This window comes from Triturus cristatus, chromosome 8 (assembly GCF_964204655.1).
Source record: "Triturus cristatus chromosome 8, aTriCri1.1, whole genome shotgun sequence".
In the NCBI taxonomy this organism is placed as follows: Eukaryota; Metazoa; Chordata; class Amphibia; order Caudata; family Salamandridae; genus Triturus; species Triturus cristatus.
The window spans coordinates 1,178,348,968-1,178,374,952 of NC_140591.1; the positions used below are offsets into that span (position 1 = coordinate 1,178,348,968).

The 25,985-nt window shown below is 48.7% G+C and overlaps 1 protein-coding gene across 2 annotated transcripts in view; it reads left to right on the forward strand.

Annotated features, from left to right (window-relative positions):
• LOC146805565 (serine/threonine-protein phosphatase 2A regulatory subunit B'' subunit beta-like) overlaps positions 1-25,985 on the forward strand; it is a 369,793-nt gene that overhangs the window by 326,101 nt on the left and 17,707 nt on the right. For both annotated transcript variants that reach the window (XM_085622841.1, XM_085622842.1), the window contains exons 11-12: positions 6,545-6,663; positions 6,760-6,866. In XM_085622841.1, coding sequence (XP_085478967.1) covers positions 6,545-6,663; positions 6,760-6,866 — 226 coding nt within the window. The remainder of the gene's footprint in view (positions 1-6,544; positions 6,664-6,759; positions 6,867-25,985) is intronic.

Consider the following 25,985-nt stretch of genomic DNA (forward strand, 5'->3'; position numbering starts at 1 on the left):
TCTGAGCCTGAGAGTCTCTAAGATGCTCCTGGACTGCTGGCAAGATCTAGTTGGCCATGTCCCAATAGGCATGTATGTATCAGCCCAACCGGATGACTGGATTTACAGATTGCACTGCCAAGTTGGCAGATGAAAACGCGCTTTCCAAAGGCATCCATCTTTCTGGATTCTCTATCCGAAGGATTGATCAGAAATGAGTTAGGTTTCATTTTACTGGTCAAAGCCTTTACAAAAAGACTCTTGAAAGGGGTGCTTTGTGAAAAAATCCAGGTCACCAGTTGTCGGTCTATTACATCTGACTAGCTACCTGTTAACAAGTGGGCAAGAAAATGGTTTCTATCAGGGAGTCAACCGAGTATCAGTGAGAGGATCTTTGAATGGGGCAAAGGTTCAAATGTTGCCGCCCCATTCTAAAGAATTTCCATCAATACATTTGTTTAAGTCTCAGTAGAGGACAGCTATGCATTTTAGCACCTTGGCTGCACTCTGAACCACCGCTCCAAATGAGGCACTTTCTTAGGTTGAAGGCCCATAGGGCAAGTCAACCTCTGTCTCTGTGGAAGTATCGAACCTACTGCAAATTTGTGAATCAAAGTGTAAGGCATCATCAGTGTGATGATGGGGGGAGCAAGCCAGCCTCCTCACCATCATCAATATCCTGGGGTGCACCCTGCTCTACCACATGGTCTGAATCAGCCAAAATGGAGCCTCTGCTGGTAGCTTTGATGAAGTATAGACACATAGAGTCTAGGTGTGTGATAACAGGTTGTGCTTCTGTAATCTCATAGCATGACAATGGTCATGCTGTAGGCGACGACTGCTCAGAATCCGACATGGGTGTCTGCACTGAATCATCCGGTGGTGTCAGCACTAACGTCAGTGTGATGAGAACAAGCATGGATCTTAGGGCAGGGGTGTAAGTCAGTACAGGGCCACTAACAGACCTGATGGGACAAACTGCCTTGAGGGACCTGTTGGCGGTAACCCGATTGAAGAACACAGCAGTGGCATGAGCCCTGAAGATGCGCCATATAGGTCTGTGGCTTTGAGCCGAATCTACACAAAGGCCTCCAATTTAGTGCTTGGCGTTATACACTGTTGCCTCCTGGTCTCGAATCACCCTTGGGTGCATGAGGGAGCACTTATAACATGACTTTGAATCACCCACAATATGTCTTTGGTGCCTGGGCTAGGAAAAAGAATGTAGTGTGATCGGTGCGCGCTTGTGCACCCAAAGGCATTTTGAGATTGAGGCATAGCTTTATGTAGCCATGCATAAGAAGTAAATGCAGCCTTCGTGTAGATACTGCTCCCACTCCAAGTTACAGCCCTGTACTCGGTACTTGTCACAGGGTCGCTTGCAACACCATTCCACTTCCCACTTAAAGTGTTCTGTTAAGTCCAAGTCCAAACACAAGCATAAATAACAAAGTGGGACTAGACCCTATTCTGTCACTCCAACTCCAAGGAAAAGGTGCAATGGAGTCCAGATGTAAGTCGCACTCATCGAGGTCACCGGTCACTGAGACTATTCCTCAACTGATCCTGATGCACTCAGAGTTCCTCAGCCCAATGTCAACCGCGCAGCAGTTCGAGACCTTCAACGAGGCCATATTGCAAATATTCAGTACGTTGTCATGCCCCACAATACACAGGGGCCTTCAGTTGGGTTACCACTAGGCACCATCAGTCCCTTTGGGTCTTGTTACTGGGCCCAAACCAACTCTGATACAGGCTTCTATTCCAGCCCCATGGTCCTTGCAAGTTCCTTCTACCCTGATGCGAGAGAGTGATCCAGTGCTGATCCCCATGTCAGACCCTAAATCAACGTCTGCCCAAGCTCGACCGATGTTGCACTACGAAATTGCAAAACCGCAAACAATTCTCATGCAGCCTGACTCTAACCCTGTGCCTCTACTGCATCCCAGCTAGCCCCAGAAGCTCTATTATTTTTATGATACTGACTTTGACCGTGTGTCAGAACAGGGTGTATTCCAGGATGATGATGATGATGATGATGATGGTAAGGGGAGTGGCTTGCTCTACCCTCATTACACTGATCATAACTTATACCTTGATTTACAGAACAGCAGTGGGCTTGACACCTCTCCTGGGACAGAGCTTGACTCACCACATGGCCCATCAAAGAAACAGTGCCTCATTCACAGTGGTGGTTCAGAGGGCAGCTGAAGATCTAACCTTACATCGAGGCTCAGTTGAGACTAAAACGTTTTAACAGGACCAACTCCATCTGAGCCCTTTTAATGATGGACTCAACAAAGTCTGCTACGCCGGCGACTCCCATCTAATTCTTTCCCTCACCAGCAAACTCACAGTCACCAAGACCAATTTCCATGACAGGATGAAGGCTGTCGCCACCTGGATGAAGAACAGCTGCCTCTATCTCAACTCAGAGAATACCTAAGTCCTCATCATGGGCTCCGCCCCCCTTCGCCTGGGAGGACTCCTAGTGGCCCGCAGCACTTAGAACCCCTCCACCCCCACAGATCACGCACAAAACCTAGGCATCATCCTGGACTCCTAACTCACCATGAACCGCCAGATCAACGCCATCTTATCATCCTGCTTCCACACGTTACGCCTGCTCGGAAAGTTATTCAAGTGGATACCCACCGAGGCCAGAAAGGCGGTCACCCACACACTCATCAGCAGCAGAATCGACAATGGCAACGCGCTGTACGCCGGCATCACCATGAAACTTCTCAAGAACTGCAGAACATTCAGAATGCCTCCACCAGACTCATGCTCTGCATACCCCGCCACAGCCACATCACTGGTCACCTGAGAGACTTCCACCTGCTCCCAGTCAACAAAAGAATCACCAAAAAGCTTGTCACGCACGCCTAAAAAGCTCTACCTGATGCAGAACCCGCATACCTTAACTACTGCCTCGCATTCCACACACCCACCAGAGACCTCCGCTCCACCCAACTGGCCCTGGCTACCATCCCACGTATCGGCAAGACCACAGCCGGAGAAAGATCTTTCTCCTACCGCTCAGCAAAGACCTGGAACAGCCTGCCTCTCCACCTCAGGCGATCACAGTCACTGCCTGAATTCATGAAGGACCTTAAGACCTGGCTCTTCGACTGGACCACAGTGCCTTCGGCTGGCCAGCTGTAAGACAACCCCCTTCCTGCCAGTGCCTTGAGACACTTACGGGTGATTTGTCGCACTTTACAAGTAACCTGATTGATGCCCTCACAGATGGCTACCTGGTTAAAAACCATGTTCTTGCCTGCCTTTGAACAGGCAGGTGCCCAGTAGTCATAGGTGCGATTTTCTCACCAAGCACCCCACTCCAGAGGGCCTTATTGTGCAGGCCTCAATTAGTAAAGTGAATGCTCTCACTACTCCTCTGGATGGAGAAACGAAAGAGATTGACACCTTTGGCAAACCTGGTTTATTCAGCCAGTCTTAGATTGTGATGCGTAAATGCAGCTCGTCTGTTGGGCCAATACACCCATGCTCTTTGGGACATAGACAGTCAAATCTTGCCAGCAGTCCTTGAAGATCTTAGGGACTCTCTGGCACATACAGTACATGATGGGCAAGACGCAGCCAAATATGTTTTCTAGCTTGAATACCATGGATTATCTTGGCAGGGTGGATGGTACCAGTGTGGTCTTTTATCAACATGCCAAGATGAGGTCTCTGTTCTATGGCAATGTGAAAGCAGCACTGATGAAGATGCCCTTCGATGAATCCTGCCTCTGCAGTGAGATGGCAGACTCCACTGCGGAATGCTTCAAAAACAGTAGCTCTGCAGCTCGATCATAGGGCTGTTGCACCCTGCCAAAGATTCCCTGCACCAGTTTCGTAAATGTAGGTTTTACTACAGAGCGTTGGCAATATATTGTTGCATCACTGGTTGGGAAGGCTGCCTCTGACGGCTTTGTCCATTCGGCCCGCAAACGTGGAACCGACAGGAAAAATACAGAACAGCAGGGGCACCAGTCTTCCATTCCCTCGTTCCCTGCTATAATGGCTTACAAACTGCGTTAGTTTGTCCTCAGTAGTGCGTACCCTCACAGTGGGAGACAGGATCCTGCACTTTCTTCTAGGTTAGTGATCCATCACATTCAACGGATGAGTCTTGCAAATTATTCTATAGGTTATGCCTTACCTTTTTTTTCTGACCCCACCTAATATCCCTGCTACACCAGAGCAGGTTACAGAAGAGCATAAGTCCTTCCTCTGACAGAAGGAACACCTGTTGCTCTCCAACAGTGGGATAGAGCTAGAGCGGGTTGGACTCTATGAAAGGTAGGGGTTGTTACTCTTTTTATTCTCTCATGCTGAAAAAGGATGGGGGGGGCTTGAGGTCTATCTTGGACTCCCTTCCCCTCAAGACCTTCCTATGAAAGAACTGATTTAAAATGACCATATTGGCCGAGATCCTATCTGTTCTGTACCTGGGCAACTCAATTTTGTCCTTAGACTTTCAGGATGTGCATTTTCATATACCTATCCTGCAGTCCCACTGGTGTTATCGGTGGTTCACAGTAGGCCAGGAGCATTTTCAGTTTTACGTGCTCCCCTTGGGCCTAACTAGCACCCCTTGGGTATTTCCAAAAGTGAAGGGGGTGATCGCTGCCCATCTTTGGAGGACAGGAGTTGCTATGGTCCCTTACTTTGACAACTGGCAGCTGAAGGCAGCCTCATCACAGTCAGTCATGGAACCCCTTCAGATGACTGACATTTTGACATTGCTGGGTTTCAGGCCATGATTCCAATGTTTCAGACTTGCTCCTGGATTCAGGTGAGAGTGGTTCTGAGGCTTCTTGGCATCCTAGTCTTGTGCAGCCTCCTTGTCAACCACAGCACATGGTACATGCAAGCCCTACAGTGGAACATGAAGTCCCAGTTGACCCAACATCAAGGCCGCCTTTCTGACACCATCCAGATCTCTGAGGAAGCAGTTAAAGATGTGCAGTGGTGGCTGATCGACTGCAGTTTGTCCTGCATCATGCCACTCTCTCTTCCCCTCCCAGAGCTAACAGTGGTGATCTACACATCACTACTGAGTTTGTGGTGTCATCTGAGGGAGGTGGGGGTCGGAGTGCTCTTGTCTCTAATGGAGAGCTGGCTATACATCAAACCTGCTGGAGCTGCAGAGCCATTCTTCTGGTTCTAAACGCCTTCCCGCCATCCATCAGTGGAAGGCTGATGCAGGTTCTCACAGTCAAAACCATTGCCATGTGATGCTACAACAGGCAGGGTGGAATGGGGTTGTGTGTGCTGTGCCAGGAGGCTCTACTCTTGTGCTATGCGCTGGGACAAATTTGTGACCTATGATGGTGCCCAGAATATAAACCCCTTGTAGGCAAAGCTGTGGGAAGCCCTTTTATTTGTTATGTCTTTAGCCCAACAAGACCATGCAGTGGGCACTCAGGCCGATACTGATATGTGTATGGCATCGTTGGCAAAAACGATGGCCTGGAATGTGGTCTGAGTGATCACCAGTGGCTAAATTTAACTCAAGCATTCCTTCCACCACTTTGTTGTATGTTGCAGTGGATACTCTAACTGAGATAGGTATGACTAAATATGGGCCTCATGCTCACTGTTCAACAGGAATCTATCTGTACCTTACCAATGAAACATAAGTGGTCTGAAACTGTTCTGGGGTTGCCTGTGGTCTTGGGTGGAGGTAATATGGCCTGGCAGGTCTGACTGGAGTGTTCCTGTTGGAGCAGGACCAATACTGATTTGCGTATGACTGGTCTCTGTTTAGAGTTGCACAGTCAGTAATAAATTGTGGGCTAAAATGCAGCCAGAGTGTCCTCCAGTGGCTGAGAGGATTTCAAGCATCCTGTACATCATTTTGTTTGAACATACTTAATATGATATGTAAATACACATTTCATTTATATATTGCATTCAATATTAAAAGGGTACTGCACAGTTTTCTGTATGAAAAATAAATAAGAAAACTGCAATATAATCTTGATCTGAACAGTTTTGAAATATGTTTTTTTAGTATATGCATAACCCCTTACACTTGACCCGGACACCATTAAGAAAGATCTGAGTAAAGGTTTGATTGTTTATTCAGCTATGTAGATGAAGTGAACACATAATTTCTAGTAAGTTTATTTAGTTATGTGAGATAGTTTTCAGCCACCTAACCTACTATCCTCCAAATTGTGTGACACTGTGGATGTGTCACTTGTCCACTTTAGCATTAACCTGAGAAGTCTGTTCTTTTGAGTGGCATCATTAGTAGAATTTATGTTTTGTATGCAACATTAAGCCCCTGTGGTCATGAAATTTAAACTCACTTGTTTTAAATGTTTTCATACGTCTGTTTTTTAAAGGATCGGCATGTGCCATTGCTGTAGCAATGCGTGTTAACTATATGTTTCTTATTTGTGTAACTGTATAAATGGATTTTATATTTACTGTTTTATCATGCTGTGTAGCACAGTGATGCAACTTCTTGATCATTGTGATGTACATGAACATACATAAAGAAGCATGTCCATTTTATTTTCACTAACTGTGTTTGCTTGTTCGATAGGGAAAATTACTCTTCACGACTTAAAGAAGTGTAAACAAGCAAATCTGTTCTTTGACACCTTTTTCAACCTTGAAAAATACCTGGACCATGAACAGAAAGATCCATTTTCCGTTTTCAGGGTAAGCGTTGAGCTTCTTTTAAATTGGAGCCAATGAACTGGGATTATATATGTTTGTAAAATTATATGTATACTAAACATAAACTTTGTCACTCAGGTTAATGAAAGTGATGCACAAGATATTTCAGACTGGGAGCGGTATGCTGCCGAGGAATATGATATCCTGGTAGCTGAAGATGCAGCAAGTGAACACTGGAATGATGGGTAATGTGGTGTGCAGTTTAATAGTCGCTCCATGAAGAAGAAATAGATTAAACTATAAACATACAACCTCGTTGTAAAGCTGCAGGAGAAGTTGATTTTCAGTCTGAATGCTATAAAGCATATTTTTCTGTTTTGAAAGGGTCCCTCACCAAACAATTTAATTTCATATTAACTGGGAATATAGCTCAGCTTCATTCTTCGAAGGTTCTTTTATATGCTGCCTTAAAAAGGGAAAATCCATTGGTTCCAAGCTCTTATCACCCTTTTTCTTTGCTAGATATTAATTATAAAAGTCTGGTGAACTTAATAACTTCATGATTTGTGGCCAAAGCACCCCAGTTAATACATTTCGATTAAAATGCCTTTATTCCTTCCAAACAACTTTATGCTATGGATTATTTTGGATCAGAAACCATTGATTTATTCTCCTTGTATGCACACCCGGTTACTGTATCAACTAATAGGATGCAAAAAAAGCTTTCTAACTCATAAGCTGTTTTTTTTATTTTTTATATATATATATGAGTTCTTACAAGTAATGGGCTTTTTCCACTCTAGTTCAAAAGGACAATTGCTTTGCTCTATGAGAACGCAACAGCATCTTTGGTTTTGAATGATAGATCTAAGGGTTACACAGTGAAATAGACCGGGTTGGCCTGTTTCTCCTATTTGTTTTGCTCTTGTTATGGAGTCATTGGCAGTCACCTTAGGAACCTATATTTTAAACAATCCAGCTCTGTGTTTTGCTCCTTAATCAAAATTATATGCTGGTGTCTTAGGTCCATTTCTATGTACAGAAAAATCCAATATAGAATACAAATTTAAGGTCATTGAGAAATATATTTATTTAACCACATAATGCAGGGGTGCTAACTTTTAATTCTAGACAACAAGCTCTTCCTAGCTTTTTAAGTCATAATTAGAATAGAAATCCCAAGAGCTATCTAAAAAACTGGTATCAGAAAATGTTGCAGCTCATTATTATTTAACCTTTCTTTCTTTTCTCTGGAAAACCAAAACTATTTTAGAAAGACGGCCATCAGTACCGCTAACAATTATTGGGATAATTTCACATATCAAAATTAATTAGCTTCCTCTCTATTTTTCTTTTTTCAGCTCTACCTTCTACATTGTATCAAAAATTGTTTAATCAATAATAGGCCTTATATATTTGTTTCATATGTGTTCAATGCCAGCCTAGAATTAATCTATAGAAATTATTTCTGCCACGTGAAGGTGGTCTGAATATTCCAAATCTTTGTATTTGTTATTTAGCATCTCATTTATTTATTAGTATCAGACTGTATAATAAGCATCCTCTAAACCCTGTTGATAACTTTTTTTGATGGGAAATAATTATATTACATTTAATTTCAGTTTGGTAGACAATTGGCCATTCCTTTTGTTCATGATGTAAACCCCTTTATCATGGCGTGTACCAATGTAGGTCCTAAGGAGATAATCAGATAGAATCTTGGTCTGAGAAAATGTGAAGGAGAATGGTTTGTTCAGTGAAAGATCATCACCTGAGAATATATTCACTCAGCTTCAAGATACAAGGTTGAACTGGCTGGTTACAGTTCTCAGATGAAATGTTTCAAGTGTAATTTGATTTTGGGAACACCTACTTGCGAAACAATAATTACATATTTATGGATATATAAAATGCAGGCACCTGTAGTCCTGGAGTGCAAGGTTCCCTTGCTTGATAGTCCTGACTTGGACCTTGTGTGATTAAATAGTGGAAACCCGCACCACCCTATCAAGGCCTTTAAAGAGAGTTTTTGCAGAAGTCTTGTTGTTACAAATATAAAATAAATATTTTAACAAACTTTTTTCAGTTTAATCTCCATGAAAGTATAAAAGTATATATTTATAAATACGGACATACATACATTCACCTACATATATACGGGTTGACAGCGGTTTACTCCTTATAAAATAATACAAGTTCTGTATCTGAAACTTTTCATAGCAATTGCTCCCATATATTGCCAGATGGTGTCATAGGCTTCGCAGTGATCTCGCACCACCCCAGGAAGTGGCAACACAGTCATATATAACAGCCACCCCTGTACACTAACATCACTTTTTCTTGGAACTCTTCTGTACCCTCAGACATGCATCAGCGGTGACAGAGTGCAAGTATTCAGTGTGTGAAATCTGGCTTGAGGCCTTTTTGAAGCCCTTAAAGTCCACTCCACAGAAGGGAGAGGAGTGAGGATGGTGAACAACCTGGAGATAGCATATCCACCAGAAAGAGCACTACTGGAGGTAAATAACTTGTTCCTCTAATGGATAATTCTAACTGAAGATTCCTCACCTTTCAAACAGGCAGAGAGACTGAGGCGTGGACTTACACCAGAATGTTCTGCAGGGCAGAAAGGGCAAGATAGCCCCTCCCTGCTGACATTGTCAGGGCAGTGATTTCTGGTGTCTGTACTCCCATGTCGCAGTCTGGCATAGATCTAACTCCCAAACCCCTCTAGCCAATACCATTGTGGAGGCTTTGGCCCTGGCTCAATAAACCTGAAGGCCCTTGAGAGGCTTCTTTTTATAGTTGCACCCTAGCATGTCTTAATACAAAATATGTTTTTCCTGGATGCTGTTCGCTTCTGTACCAACTTTCCCTTTTTAGCCAATAAACAGTTGATCACCCACCCGGTGCTCTTTCAAGCTCTTGATTTAAAAGCTAAGCGCTGTTCTAAGGTTCAGTCTATGAAGCCTCTTTCCCACCTTATAGGGGTGAGGTGGCACAAAAAAGCCAAAGAAAGTGGAAAACTGTCCCACATGGGAGGGCAACGCCACCTTTGGCAGAAAAGATGCACGAGTTTGCTTCACCAGTTTGTCTGGAAAGTAGTAGTATATGGAGGTTGCACAGACCGAGGCTGAAGCTCACTGACACTGTGTACTGAAATAATTGCAGTGAGCAATACCGTCTCAATAATCAGCAATCTTGAAGGGCATGCCCATCAAAAGCGTGAAGACCAAGTTAAAATCCCATTCTGAGGAGCATTGAAGATACAGTGGGATGGAAAGAAATGGCAGGGAATAGCCCAGTTGGACAATCTGCCGGTCTCTAACTCCCCCATATTGGATTTAATGGTTTGCTACCCATGGAGAAAATGACTGATCCTGCCTTCTCATGGGGTGATCGTGTACTGGTTAGGCCAAGCTAAAGCAGCTTGGAGGCTGTTGTCAGAGGGTCTGGGGACTGGGAGATGTGCTATCCCTGCAAACCTGGGCATTGTTTGCTCGATCCCCGACCCCTCAAGCGCTGGTGTGCCTGTTGTTGGAGTGGTGGGCCTTGACTCTGTAGGCAAAACCGCTAGCGATACCTTGAAAAAGGTGAAATTGTTGGTGATACTGCCTAGTGGGTGTGAAAAAACCAGGGGTTGATTCAGTAGCTCTACTTCCCTTAAAGCATTCAAGAGCAGGGTCAGCCTTATCTCCAAAGAGGCTAGACTTATCAAACGGCATATCCTTGAGTGATGCCTGAACGTCTTCTGAGAAGCCTGTTGTTAGAACTGGGGGTCTCTAGTTAGCAGAGGTAGGTACCTTTGATTAAATAGGGACCCTTGCTTCTAGTCAGGGTAAGGGGGTACACTCCTGAAATGACCCCTGCTCACCCCCGTGCTAGCTTGGCACGAGCAGACAGGCTTATCTCAGAGGCAGTGTGTACAGCATTTGTGAACACACACAGTAATACAGTGAAAACACTACAAATGGACACCACACCAGTTTAGAAAAATAAGTAATCTTTACTAGACTTAACACAAGACCAAACCACAAAAATCCACAATACTGTACTCAAAAATAGACTTTAAAATGATAGAAAATAGATTAGTTCATTGTAGATGTTAAATGCGACACTTTACTCTCAAAGTACCTTGAATGCGTCACACAATACAAACAAAAGGATCGCAGGGAAGGTGATGCGTCGGTTCCTTGCTTCGGGGGAAGGTGATGCGTCGGTTCCTTACTGTAGCGTAGGGGAGGTGATGCGTCGGTTCCTTACCGGAGAGGAGGTGATGCATCGGTTTCTTACTGTGCTCCGGTGTAATGCGACAAGATGGCGCCGCAATGATCCGGTGTGATGCGAGAAAATGGCGTCTTGATGCAACAACGTTGGATGTGATGCGTGCACGCCCGACGGCCGTGTGGTGATCTCAGTAACTTCTGAGCCGCGACAGGCCCTGCTACACGCTTCTCCGGTGGTGCGACGGCGACCTCTGCGGCGGTGACACGCTTATCCAGTGATGCGACGCGCTTCGTTGATGATGCGATGGCGAACAGCTGCAACGGAGGTGACACGCTTCTCCTTGTTGCGTCGCGCTTCCAGCTCCCAGCGACTCGTAGGCTTTTCAGAGGGCCCAAACAACAGTAGACCCCTCTCTGCAGGCAGAATTCCACAGCAAGGGAATTCAGGGGAGCTGGTGATGAAGTCTTGTATCCCTGAGACTTCAGGCAGGAGGCAAGCTCAGTTCAAGCCCTTGGAGATACTTTTTCAAGATTGCAAACGTACACACAAAGTTCCTTTTCTCCTTTCCTTGGCAAATAAAGTAACCAGTGAAGGCCAACAGCACAGCACAGGAGCAGTCTCCTCCTTCAGCTTCCTTGGTTCTTCTCCTTGGCAAAGGGTCGTCTTGATTCCCAGAAGTGATCTAAAATCTTGGGGTCTGGGTCCCCATATTTATACTACTAAATCCTTTGTCTCTGAAGGCAGAGAGTGTCTGTACCTAGTCCAAACCAGTCCTGTGCAGTCCTGGAGCGCTTTGTTTACCGGACTCCTTCTTTTCTTTGACAGTGTGGGCCAGGGACATCAGATGCACCGCAGGAGGTGGAGCCAGGATTGTGGAAGGCAGGCACAGCCCTATTCAGACCCAGGTGCAGCTCCTCCCACCACTCTACTTGCAGATAGGTCTATTCTGCCCTGTGCTCACTCACCCTGTCTCCTGGAATCCCCAGCCCCTGTCACTCACAAGCCAGACATGAAATACACAACCTAGCAGAGGCAGGCTTGGACAGTTAGGCAAGAAAATACCTACTTTCTAAAAGTGGTATTTTCAAACACAGAATGTTAAAACCAACTTCTCTAAAAGCTGTATTTTATCATTCTGAGTTCAGGCATACTAAACTCGAATTTCTACCATGTTCCCTGGGGTCAGTTAGGATTATAAGATGTTATAATCAAACTGCCCATTCAGGCCTATGGGGACTGGTAGCCCTGCAATAGTGAAACACGAAAATGGCTGTAATTCACTATTAGCACATGCCACACACACCAGGGCATGTCCTACCTTATACTTACAATGCACCCTGACCATGGGCCTACCTTAGGGGTGTATGATATGAAGAAAAGGGAAGATTTAGGGACTGGCAAGTGGGTGCACTTGCCAAGTCGACATGGCAGTCACCGACTACACCCAGACTCTGCAATGGCAGGCCTGAGACGCACTTTACAAGCTGCTTCTGTGGGTGGCACAACCAGTGCTGCAATCCCACCAGCAGCATTTGATTTACATGTCCTGGGCACACATGGTGCACTGTACTAGGGTCTGACAAGTAAATCAAATAAACCAATCACGGAGTCACTAATTCAATACAACACTTTACAATAGGGAGCACTTGTACTGTGGCACTGAAAAGCAGTGGCACAGTGCCCAAAGCATCTAAACCAGCAAAACATATAGCAAAAACACAGGAGGCAACAGCAAAGAAATGGAAGGGAGACCCACGCCAATGGTGCCAGGTCTAACACATATCCCCTCCAGCTGAAATGTAGGGAGAACCACCCACCCCTTGGGAGTTGTCTTCACTAAGGCGGAAAAATCTGGACAGACCATCAGCATTGGCGTGTTCTGTACTAGGGCGGTGTTCCACCGTGAAGTCCATCCCCTTTAGAAAAAATGGACCACCTCAACAGCTTTGGTTTCTCACCCCTCATCTGCATCAACCATCTGAGGAGCCTGTGGTCTGTCTGAACCCGGAAGTGAGTCCCAAAAAAGTATGGTCTCAACTTCTTCAGTGCCCAGACCACAGCAAATGCCTCACGCTCAATTGCACTCCACCTTTGTTCTTGTGGAAGTAACCTCCTACTGATGAAGGCTACAGGTTGGTCTAAGCCCTCCTCATTTATCTGTGAAAGAACAGCCCCCACACCATGCTCTGAAGCGTCTGTCTGTACGATAAACTCTTTTGAGAAGTTGGGTGCAAGGAGCATGGGCGCCGTGCACATGGCAGTCTTCAGGGCATCAAAAGCTTTCTGACAGGTATCAGTCCAGTTCACTTTCTTGGGCTGCTTCCTAGAAGTCAGCTCTGTCAAGGGTGCAACAATGCTGCCATACCCCTTGACAAGCCTCCTGTAATACCCAGTGAGTCCTAAAAAGGCTCTCACCTCTGTCTGGGTTGTGGGGGGTTCCCAAGCCAGGTTGGTCTTAATCTTGGGCTGTAGGAGCGCCACCTGGCCGCTCCCAACCTGGTGTCCCAAGTACACCACAGAACCCTGTCCAATCTGGCACTTACTTGCCTTGATTGTGAGGCCTGCTCTATACAGCGCCATCAACACTTCCCAGAGGTGGTGCAGATGTTCTTCACAACTGGCGCTGAACACTGCAATGTCATCCACGTAGGCGGCACTGAAATCTTCCAGTCCAGCCAACACCTTGTTGACGAACCTCTGAAAGGTGGCAGAGGCATTCTTCATCCCAAAGGGCATAACCCGGAATTGGTAGTGCTCATCTGGTGTGGAGAATGCTGGCCGCTCTCTCTTGCCCCATCAGTTAAGGCGATCTGCCAGGACCCAGACGTTAGATCAAACATGCTGAGGTACAGGGCAGCCCCTAACAGTTCAATGAGCTTATCAGCTCTGGGGATGGGTTGCGCGTCAGTCCTGGTGACTGAATTGAGCTCTCGGTAGTCCACACAGAACCGGAGTTCTGGTGTGGCACCCGGTGTGGCAGCCTTTGGGACCAAGACCACTGGGTTGGCCCAAGGACTGTTAGAGGACTCAATCACCCCCAATGCAAGCATCTTGGAGACCTCCTCCTTGATGCAAGCTCTCACCCTGTCAGTCACTCTGTAAGTTTTGTGCTTAACAGGAGGACTGTCTCCAGTGTCTACATCATGGACACATCAATCAGTGACACTGGGAATCAGGGAGAACAAATCAGAAAACTGTCCCAACAACTGGCGACAGTCATTCTGCTGGTCAGGGTGGAAGAGAGGTTCACACCATCCACTGAACCATCCTGCCCTGTTGCAGACAGAAGGTCAGTAAGAGGCTCAGTCTCCTCCATTCCAGCATCAGTTGCTAGGAGCATGCCCACTTCAGACCTCTCCAAGTGGGGCTTCAGGCGGTTGACATGTAGGACCCGCAAAGGGTTCCTTGGAGACTGCAAGTCCACCAAGTAGGTGACAGGACTCTTGCGCTCCACCACCTCAAATGGTCCGGTCCACTTATCCTGGAGCGCACAGGGCTCCACTGGTGCCATGACCCACACTTTCTGACCAGGCTGAAGCTCAATCAGACTGGCATTCTGATCGTACCACCGCTTCATCTATTCCTGGCTGGCTTCCAGATTCACCTGGGTGAGTTACCTGAAACGCAGGGTTTGGTTTCTGAAGGCCAGCATGTAACTATATACACCCTGGGGAGGTTTCCTGGGAGCTTTCTCCCAGTCTTCCTTTACCAAACTCAGAGGTCCTCTTACAGGGTGACCATAGAGCAGTTCTAAGGGGCTGAACCCTAGGGACTTCTGTGGCACCTCTCTGTAAGCAAAGAGAAGGCATTGCAAGAGGACGTCCCACTTATTCCTCATGGGTTCCTCAAGACGCAGAATCATGCCTTTGAGGGACCGGTTGAAACTCTCAACCAGCCCATTACCTTGGGGGTGGTAAGGAGTGGTGAACTTATAAGTTACCCCACACTCCTGCCACAGGGACTTCATATACTTGGAAATGAAGTTTGTACCACGGTCTGACACCACCTCTCTGGGGAACCCCACATGGGAGAAAATCCCCATCAGTGCCCGTCCCACCACGGGGCCATCACTGTCCTGAGAGGGGTGGCTTCCGGGTACCGGGTGGCATGGTCCACCAAGACCAGGATGAACCTGTTTCCCATGGCTGTCTTGGGGTCCAGAGGCCCCACAATGTCAATGCCCACCCTTTCAAAGGGGGTGCTGACCACAGGGAATTGCTGGAGAGGAGCCTTTTGCTTCCTCCCACTCTTTCCACTTGCCTGGCAAGTCTGACAGGTCCTGCAATGAGTATCTGAACTGTTGCGCATTTGTTGCCAATAAAAGTGGGTGACAAGCCTTTCAAAGGTCTTGTCCTGCCCCAAATGTCCTGCTAAAGGCACATCATGAGCCAGCCCCAGTAGGAAGGCTCTGAAGCGCTGGTGCACCACCAGCACACGGGCTGACCCAGGCTCAGCAACCTTAAGCTCACTATACAGGAGACAATTCTCCCAGTAGAGCCAATGTGATCCCGCTGCCTGGTTTGCAGCCTGCTGCTGCAAACCCACAAGAGAAGGGCACTTCTTCTGCTCCTCGCAGAACTCCTCCCTGGAGGGTCCTCCTTCTTGCTGCCAATGGGTCAGCTCAGGCATGTCCCCCAGTTCAGCTACCTGCTCCCCTGTAGGATCCAGGGCAACCACCTCAAGGTCTGCCTCCTCCTGGACCGTGGGAACTGTGGGGGCGGGTTTCCCGCGCCCCCGGCCTCTTCTCTTAAAGGCAGGCACCTTGGCCACTCTTTCAGGCTCCAGGTCCTCTTGAACACCCTTACCGGCTGCCATGGACCATGTGGTCACACGCCCACTCAGGCATACCCAACATCTCCAAATGAGCACTCCGCTCCACCTTAGTCCAAGGGGAGCCCTCCAAATCGTTACCCAACAGACAGTCAACAGGCATGGCTGGCCTCACAGCTACTTGAAGAGTACCAGAGACCCCACCACTCGAAGGGAACCTGAGCCACCTTGCAGTGGCTCTGTGTTGTCGGTGGCAACAACTGGGTAAAATGCATTGGGGACCACCTGCTCTTCAGACACCAGGTGACATCTGACAGCTGTCACACTGGCTCCAGTGTCTCTAAGAGCCTCCACTCTATGGCCATTGATGGTCACCCACTGCCTGTACTTCTTAGTGTTATCAGGCAGCTCCTCACAGTCTCCTAAAGAGACGAGGGACATCTCTGCGGGACCCTACCCACCTTGGGCACCCATCTCCTCCCCCAGGGCTACACTCGCCATTTGCCGGGGTGATGCACCAGTGGGTGCTGTCTTATCCCTCTGTAGGCACTGGGGACCATAAAATCTATGGCCCACTTCACCATACTTGAAGCACTTCTGGGGTCCCCTATGAACAGGTTTACCTGTCAGGGCCCCAGGCTTCTTCTCAGGGGGAGGCTGGGAACCTTTCTCTTGATTCCCTTGGGGATTACTTTGGGGCCCTTTCTGGAACTCCCTCTATTTACCCTTGCCCCCCCCCCCACTCTTCTGCTGGGGACCCTGCCCACCTTTGGCGGAGTCTCCCACATGACCCGTCTGCTCACCCAGCAGTCCGCCTCCTCAGCAAGCTTCCTTGGGTTAGTCAGCTTGCTATCAATAAGGTGCTGGCGTAGCGCTGAAAAACAATTATTTGACAAATACTCCCATGAAATCAAATTATAGAGCGCTTCAAAATCATTCACTTTGCTACCCTTCACCCAACCATCCAATATTCTACCCAAGTGCTAGACTCCATTTTCTTACAATTCCTAAACCTTTGTCTATAAAGCTCAGAGGTCAACCCATACCTGGACATTAAGGCCTCTTTCATGTGTACATAAGAATTCTGCTCTTCAGAAGGCAAATCTAACAAAGTATCCCGCCCATCACTGAGGAACCGTCCCCACAACCCCGCTCCACAATCCTTCTCAGGGAACCGGTGGGAGGACATAGCTACCTCACAGGACTTGAACCATTGCCCAATATCTTTATTCTTATGAAACTCCTTAATCACATCCTTGGGAATGAACACTCTTGTTTCTACAGGCACGAATGGTGTGCTGCCACCTGAGGGAGTAATCTCTAAACTCATGGCTTTCAATTCCAACTCCCTCAACATCCTTTCATGTTCTAAATGCATCCTCGTTTCCTCCAAGGCTAACTTCTTATTCTCCAACTCCATCTGCCCACCCATCTTGAGCTTGGCTAGCTCCATCCTATGCATCCTATCTCTTTCCCTGTCCTCCAGCTCCTCTGGGGACAGGCCCTTTGAAGAAACACTGCTGCCTGGCCTTGAAGGTACTTTCTCCCCAGTCAGGCCCAATGGCCCTTCTAGCTGCCCATCTGTATTCTCTGGCTCTTCAAGAGGCTCAATAGCATTTCTAGATTCCAACCAGGCCTTCAGCGCCTTTTGGAACTCTTCCTTCTTGGCCATGCCTTTCACAGGGATTTTTTTTTTTTTTACAGAAGGCTTTAAGCTGTGGCACAGTGTAGGTATCAACCCTATCTTCTTCAAACTGTAGATCCATAGATGTGTTGGATGCTGCTGTGCTCATGGTGAAAAACAGTTGGCAGTTCTCAAAAAGCAAAAAGAAGTTCCAAGGAGAATTCTACCGAAAAGTATGTGGTCTCGTTATGGTCTGCACTCACTAGTACTGTACACCAATCACTGTATATGAGTCACAAATGCAAGTCCAAATCCCACCTCTCTTGTTCTTATAGGGACTCTAAGCTCCAAATGATAGTAGCCTTGTGACGGCCCTTTGATGTAGCCGCAGCTGTGGAAAACTGCTTTATTTGTTTAAAAAATATTTTTAGAAAAATAATGGGTACCATGTTCCCACCTGAGGCGCCCACAGCATTAATTTTTAGGTTTCGCCTGCGCTGCTCTGACAAGACTTCTTGTAAGGGGGCTTCAAAAAGCTGACCACACGCTTGTGCGTGTGTGGCCTATTGCTTGCGGTTACCCGCACGGGCACCATATGTTTTGAATTATCGTGCCCAGACACGGGCGCGATAATTCAAAACATTTGGCCTGGTACTCGCTCTCGAGCGCACAGCCTTGTTAGCTGCGCGAGGACTTTCTGGGGCACACAACCCAAATAGATAGGAGCACTTCCCATTGCTACGAGATTTTCTAATTAGCAGCGCAGTCTGCCCACTTAAAAAAAAAAAAGACGGAATTACCTTTAAGCTTTTGGTTGTGTCGGAGTCACACAGTGTTGCTTTTCTTTGTGGACTGTGTCTATGGCCTGGCCATCTGCTTTCAGGTTGCCAAAGTGGCGCAGTCCCGCTGGCTTCGCCTTGGGAGTTGGACTGAACTTTCGGTAATAGATAATTCTAGTTTCTCCTTTATTTCCCAGCTCTTGCTGGACCTGAAGGCCAATCTTTGCAGCTCACTTACGCCTCGCTATCTGAAACCCTTCTAGTGGTAATTGCGTGCCCACCAGTCAATAAATCATGTCAAGACAGGGAATCTCAGAGCCACCTGCACCCAAGTAAGGTCTCTCCCTCTCCCTCTCCCTCTCCCTCTCCCTCTCCCTCTCCTCTCCCCTCCCCCTCTCCTCTCCCCCTCTCCCTCTCCCCCTCCCCCTCCCTCTCCCTCTCCCCTTCCTCTCCCCCTCCCTCTCCCCCTCCCCCTCCCCCTCTCCCCCTCTCCCCCTCTCCCCCTCACCCTCCCCTCCCTCTCCCTCTCCCCCTTCCCCTCCCCCTCTCCCCCTCTCCCTCTCCCCCTCTCTCCCTCCCCCTCTCTCCCTCTCCCCCGGGTCCTAAAGAATTAAAAGGTATGAGCAGTGCAACATCTAAGCTGTTTCCAGTGTGAGCTGTGCAAAGAAGCTGCACAGGCATGAGAAGAAGGGAAAAGGGTGTATACATGTGTGCACACTGCGCAAGGTTGGAGCCTGGCTCAAGCCAAATTTCCTGCTCTTCCCTTCCATTGTATCTCAACTCTTTCTTTAGATCAGAAAACGCTAGTAATTTTAACATTTCACTTACTGTAGTTACTGCTTTGCTCTCCCTTACACTTAATAAGAGACTAAATATACCAGATTGATTTAACACAAGGGTATCTTAACATAGCTCATGGAAGACAGGATACAGTTTCCTGAAATTCTGCCGTAGATTCATCAGTCCTTTTGGATCTACGTTATACACCACTGATCGAACATGTGATCACTGTATTTATTTAACACGAGCTGCTATTTATTTCCTGATAAAATTAACAAAATGCAGTGGTGTTAAACAGAATTCAAAGGAAGCTATCAATCCAATGGCTACGCTGTTTCAATCCCAGCTTCCCCACTTGTGTCAAACAACTTCACTTCACTTTTCCTCAATTATCGTGATCACATTGACAGCACTTTCAGGTCATTCACAGGGAGTGCCCTGTTCAAAAATCTTTCTTGCATATGGTATAATAGACTGTAATGTTGTTTCATCTAAATAGACAATATTTGCCATATTTAAAGGGTGCACACTTTCTCAGTTAATTCTCGCCATCCTGGTCAGGGGGGGCTTTATGAATGTTTAGAAAGTTTTACTGAGTGGCAGTCAATTTAGCACAGTATATTCCTGCATTGAAACACTTCCAAATGTTAAAGATGTTAAACTGTTCTAGAATTTTAAGTATCATATTCTCGTATATTTGTTGACGTCATTTACATGCAAAATAATGCTATGGCTCGGGCTTTTGTAAAGAAACGTAAGAGGGCCCCTGAAAGAGATTAATAGGGAGAGCAGGGGAAATACAATAGCTAACAATCAGAACAGTCTCCCCATTTATAACTTTCAAAAGGGTAGTATATCCTTAGATTCACATGTCCCAAAGACAAGTAGTTTTTTTTTTTAATATAAAGTTTATTACATTTTCTAATACATATGAGATATTAATATAAATAACATGTAAGGATCACATAAAGAGTGAAAATTATCAAAAACCACAATGGTGGACATCAATAGTTATGGTGCCCCATAATCGTGATCCGTAGACCATTGGACAATGTGCAATTACAAACTTCAAAACAGTACACAAACATAAAACAAGTCGGCTACATACAAAAACCACAAAGCAAAAATAATATCGTACACAAAATATACAATACAAGTGTTTACAAGAACACAGGAAATGCGCCGACACGCGTTTCGGAGGTGAGAATTTTTCTTTAGCCAATTCCTTCATCAGGGCACTGAGAAATCAAGTAGGCTGGTGGCCAACATCCATCCTGGATACAAGCACTATTCCTCAATGATCAATAAGAGGGGCTCAATAAAAATACATGCTACATACATCTGTAAGGACAACAAGAGATAAGATTGTTATGGTAAAACAACATCACTAGGATATAATATAACGGAGCATGCTAGAGAAATCTGTAGAGGTAAAGATAAGAAAAAGTACACCTAAGTGTATGGTGAGGAGCAACAGCCATGATTTAAAATCGGCCCCATACCCGTGTAGAACAAACTAAGAATAGTGCTAGTATAGAGTAGCCAGAAAAAATAACTACGCTCCCAAAAACAATAAAAAACAAGCATTGGCATAGCCAATAGGTCTCGCCTTTGGGACCTTATAAGTGTTTAGTTATCCAGCACAATATCCTTGGTGCAACAACAGCAGGTGTTGCATGACTAAACACTTATAAGGTCACAAAGGCAAGACCTATTGGCTATGCCAATGCTTGTTGTTGGTAGCTAAAGGGGGAGCCTGAAAGCCTTAGTGACCCCTGCCAGTGTCACGCATGCGCACCGCCCAGGAGCTGGCATTTTTCCTTGCTCCCACCTTCGCTGATTGCGGGCGGTAGTAGGACCAAAGCACTCTTCCCACCTGCGGTCAGCGCATGAGCACCCCGCTGTGTTCTTCTTGGTCTCTGGAGAGATGGGACCACCGAGGACATATATTATAAGAGTGCAGCAGCACTCATTCATTTATTGCTCCCAGGGAGGTGGGGCCCCTGGGAGCTAAGAGGCATGTAGGAAGGAGCTCATGCACGCCCATACGAGAGTCTATAATTTGTGTGCCGACCCCTCAAGCTTGGCCCTCTCGTTTAAGAAGCTTCTGGGAGCACAGTGCTACTTGCTTCATTCCCTGCCAGTCCCCCAGGGAACTGAGCTTCTGTTGACATTTTGTCAGACCCCAGTGGGACATTTTGGACGCCTTTGGTGTTCCTTTATTATCTTCCCATCAACATTAAATTACAAAAGCTTCTATCTATAAACCTACTTAGACATTCACTAAGTAATTAGGATGCATCTTTTTTGATCGGATCCACTTCAAATATTTCTTTTTACCAATCTATTCATGCAAACACAAAGTGGGGCAAACATCTGAAATCTTTTATCAATTTTTTTTTTTTTTTTTTTAAACTTTACTTTTCCTTTTAAACATACAATCTCGTTACTCCCCCCTCCCCACGACATCAGTGAAAAGTGGTACAGCCAGGTCCAGTCAAAACACATATACTTATGTAGCGCTTCAGAGTGAGACAGAGCATAGTCCATATCGTGTGAGAATCCGGCCCAGCCCAGCTCAGTGCAATACAGGAGTAGCCTCGCCGTCATCCCCTCCCCCCTCTCCCTCAGAGGGCATCGGGGAATACAACTCTCCACTCGTTCCCTCCGATTCACTCTGTGACAACTGCCCCTCCACCGCCAATCCTTCCATACACAGAACTCGCCACGCCAGAAGGTCCTCCTGCAATTTTTCATCCCTCCTAGAGCACTGCATATGCGTTTCCTCTGCCAGCGTCCATTCCCGCACATCCCTGAGCCATGTGTCAAGCTCTGGGGCTTTCCGCCCCATCCAAGTGATCGCGACCCTGCGCCTAGCCAATACTAGCATTAACTGCAGCAATTTATAGGACAATTTCCGTTTCCTCGGCTTGGGAACCAGGGCCAACAGGCAATGTAGGGGTGTCCGCTGGACCCGGAGGCCAGTGGCGGCCGCAACGCGGCGTACCACCCCAATCCAGAACCTCTCTACCAGCGGGCAATCCCAGGCCAAGTGCAAGAAACCTGCCCCTGCCGCGTCGCACCGCGGGCAGTTGTCCCCCCTGCCCGCTCCAAATCGACTCAGCGACTTCGGGGTAAGATAGGTGCGGTGCATAAAATTAAAATGCGTGAGCTTGAATCGCGCGTTACAGGATACACGCCTCGTCAAGGCTCCGATTCGCGTTCGTTGCCCCCGATCTAATGGCACTCCCAAGTCCGCTTCCCAGGCCGCCCACGCCGGAGTCGCGTTTCATAGCTGCATATAGCAAAGCAATCAATCTGCGGCCCCGGCCACACGTCAGTATTACATGAAGGGTCTGAGTCATTGGAGGTATCTCCTGGCACTGCGGCCAGACCGATCTCACCACCGCACGCAGTCCCTGATAATGTAGATATTGTCCCCCGCTGAGGCCATAAAATTCCTCCACTTGTTCAAAGGACAGGAAGGTTTCCGAGGGGTACAAATCTGCCAGCACCTCACAACCCCCCTCTTTCCAGTCCCGGTAGGACACCTGGCATTCCAGTTCCACCATGGAGGCCAGTATCCAGATTGGTAAATCCCGATGGAAGGGCGCCACACCCAAGACCCGTTCGATAAAACGCTGCCATACCTGTGCCGTCTGTTTCACCACGTAGGGCAACGCAGCGTCTGCTCCCGACCCCCTCATCAAAGCCAATTGAAGTTCCTTCGCTGTGGCCCTTCCCGCCAACAACCTCGTCTCCCACACCTCTGTATCTGCAAACCATCTGGCTGCTGGGAGAAGCTGCGCTGCATAGTAATATAAATCGAAGCGTGGGGCCTCCAATCCCCCCTCCTCAAAGGAGCGGACGACCGTCCTGAGGGCCACCCTACTGCGTCCCCCCGCCCAAAGCAGGGAGGTCAGCAGAGAATTAAGGGTCCGGAAAACCCTAGGAGGGAGAGGGCACAGCGTATTCTGGAGGACGTACAGTGTCCTCGGCAGCATTACCATCTTGGCTACAGCTAAGCGTCCCATTAGGGAAAGCGGCAGGGCGTTCCAAAAGGTCACAGACTGCCGAAGCGAAGCAAGCACCCGGTCTATATTCCGTGCGAGCGCCAAGCCCTCCGTGGCTGCCACTTGAATACCTAAATACCGGAAACTGGATCGTTCCCAGCGCAGCCCAAGCACCGGCAGGTCCTCGTGGCGCACTGCATCAAAGCCCGAAAGCGGGAAGATAAGAGATTTGCTACGGTTGATTCTCAGGCCCGACGCCTCCCCAAAACGGTCCAGGTGGTGCAACAAGATTGGAAGCGCCTCCGTCGGTGCTCTCACATAAAACAAGGCATCATCCGCATAGAGCGATATTACATGTCGCGCATCCCCCACCTGGATTCCCCATTGCTCCATTTCCGCCCGGATCGTAACTGCGAATGGCTCAATCGCGAGCGCCAAAAGTAGCGGCGAGAGGGGGCATCCCTGTCTCGTGCCCCGTCCCAGCCGCCACTCCCCCGATACCGCGGCGCCCAGGCGCACCCTCGCCCTAGGAGCGCTGTATAAAATCTGTATCCACCGGCGAAATTTGGGCCCTAAGCCCACCCTCCGAAGGACCTCCTGCAGGTATGCCCAATCCACGGTATCAAACGCCTTGGCCAGATCAATAGAGACCAATACCGTTCGTTCTTCCCTGCCACTCACTTCATGCTGAATGTGGTTCAGGCGTCTGAGATTCATTGCCGTATTCCTCCCCGGGATGAACCCACATTGGTCCTGGTGCACTAAATGCCCCATATGTGGCGCCAGCCTAGTGGCCAACAATTTCGTTAGGACTTTGACGTCCGTGTTCAACATGGTGATCGGGCGGTAGGACGATGGCTCATACTTATCTCCCCCTGGTTTGAGGATCATACAAATTTCTCCTTGGGCCATGGTCCGTGGGAGGTCACCCCTCTCCAACGTCTCATGAAATACTTGCAACAGGAGCGGGGCCAACTCATCCTGGAACTCTTGGTAGAACTCCGATGGGAAACCATCACTGCCGGGCGATTTAGCACGCGGCAAGCTGGCCAGCGCTCCGCGGACCTCTGCCAATGACAAGCCCTCCTCCAAACCTTCCCGATCCGAGTCCGCCAGGGTCAGCAAACTCAGCCCCTGTAAGTATGGCAAGTATTGGGCCTCTGTGATATCCGGGGCCGCCTCGTACACCTGCCGCAAATGAGTCTGGAGTACCCCCAGTATCTCCTGCTCCGAGTATACCACCCGGCCGGTGGGCTCCCGCAGGGCCACAATACGCTCGGGGGTCTGCTCTCTCCGCAGGATCCATGCCAACAGCCGCCCCGACTTATCCCCCTCTCTGTGGAGGCGCTGCCTATATTGGCCCAGAGTGAATTTGTCCAATCTATCTAAGGTGTCCTGCACCATTGCCCGCGCCTCCCCTTCCTCCCGCTGTTGCGCCGCACTGGGGTCCCCCACCCTCTGAATCTGTCGGAGGAACTCCTCCTCTGTTTGTAGATCCCGGAGAAGCTGTTTCCGGACCCCGTAGGTGAGCCCCATACATGCACCCCTCACCACCGCCTTCAGGGCCTCCCATTTTGTGGCCACCGCCATGTCTCCTGTTCCCCAATTGAGGTCCACATAATCCCCTATGGCTGCCGCCACACGGGCCCTCCCCACCTGGTCCCGGAGGAGTTCTGCCGGAAGCCGCCACGTACGAAGATGGACCACCGGGGGTCCCCACTGGACCACGCATGCCACTGGCGAGTGATCCGATAAAAAGCGGGCCAGGTGTGTGACCTCCACTGACATACCCCGCCTCTCATCCGCCACCAAGACCCGATCCAACCGACTATAGGTGTTGTGCGTGGGAGAGAAGCAGGTGAACACCCTCTGTGTGGGGTTCTGTTGGCGCCAAACATCCACCACCCCTACGTTTTCCATCACTTGTGCGAGTTGGTCAGTCATACGTGGTTTCGTCCCCTGCCGAGGGGGCGCCCTGTCCAGTACCGGATCCAGGACACAATTGAAATCTCCACACCAGAGTATCGGGGTCCCCAGATCATAAGTCAAGACGTCCTGCAAGGCCCTAAAAAATGCGGGGTCATCTATATTCGGCGCATATGAATTTAAAAGGACTATGTCCCTGCCATCTAAGCGCGCCCGGAGGAGCAGGTATCGGCCATCGATGTCCGCCTCCACATATTGGATGGCGAACGGCACCCCCGGCGCCACCCAAATCAGGACCCCCCTGGCGTACGTAGAAAAGGACGCATGAAACAACTGCCCCCGCCACTTTTTCCCCAACTTCTGCGCCCCTTCATCCACTAAATGAGTCTCCTGGAGGCACGCTATCGACACTTTGTGCCGGCGCAGGAAGGAGAGGACCCTGTATCTCTTTGTGCACGTGCCGAGCCCCCTCACATTCCAGCTCAAAACCTTGTATCCCATGACCTCTGCATCACTCCACCCCGCCACGACCAACCCGTCCCAGCATAGGCCCCCTCTGGTACCTGACCTGCAATACAACTGATGTCATCAACTTTCCCCATCAACATCCCCCCCAACAATACCCCCCTCCCCCCTCCCCCGAGCACTATACCAGCCACAACCAAACATGCCGATGTGCCCTTACCCCGCTGGTGCCAGGACGTACACAGCCACCCCATTCACACAACCAACCAATACCCCCTGCACTCAAACCGTCACTCCCCCCCCCCCCCCCCGCCCCGACCCCCGTTCTGACCCAGTTACCAACCATGCGATTCAGGCGCTTCCTGACCGGTTCCCCACTAGGCACCCAGTCCCCCCACCCACCTCTCTCCCTCCCCTATACTCTAATGCCACAGGAGCTGCAAATCCCTCTTGGATCCAGGCGTCCGCCCCACACCACCTAACGCGGGCACCTCCACCACAGCTAGCGTCCTGTCCTGTCCCGTCCCAAACTCTCCCCACACCCGGACTCTATGTCCCTTCAAGACGTCTCCCCCCGGACAGGAGTCCCAACCCCCACAGTTTCCGGTATCGCCAAAGTTGCGGCCAGGACCTCTCCCTACGAGGCCAGCAGCGTGTCCGGGACCAAGATGTCTTCGGGGCCCGCCGGTCGCACTGTCAAAGGCTCCGGCCCCTCCTCTGCTCCCGCCGGTCCCAACTGCAGAGCCCCGTCCGCTCCCACTGTAACTCTACTGCCATCCT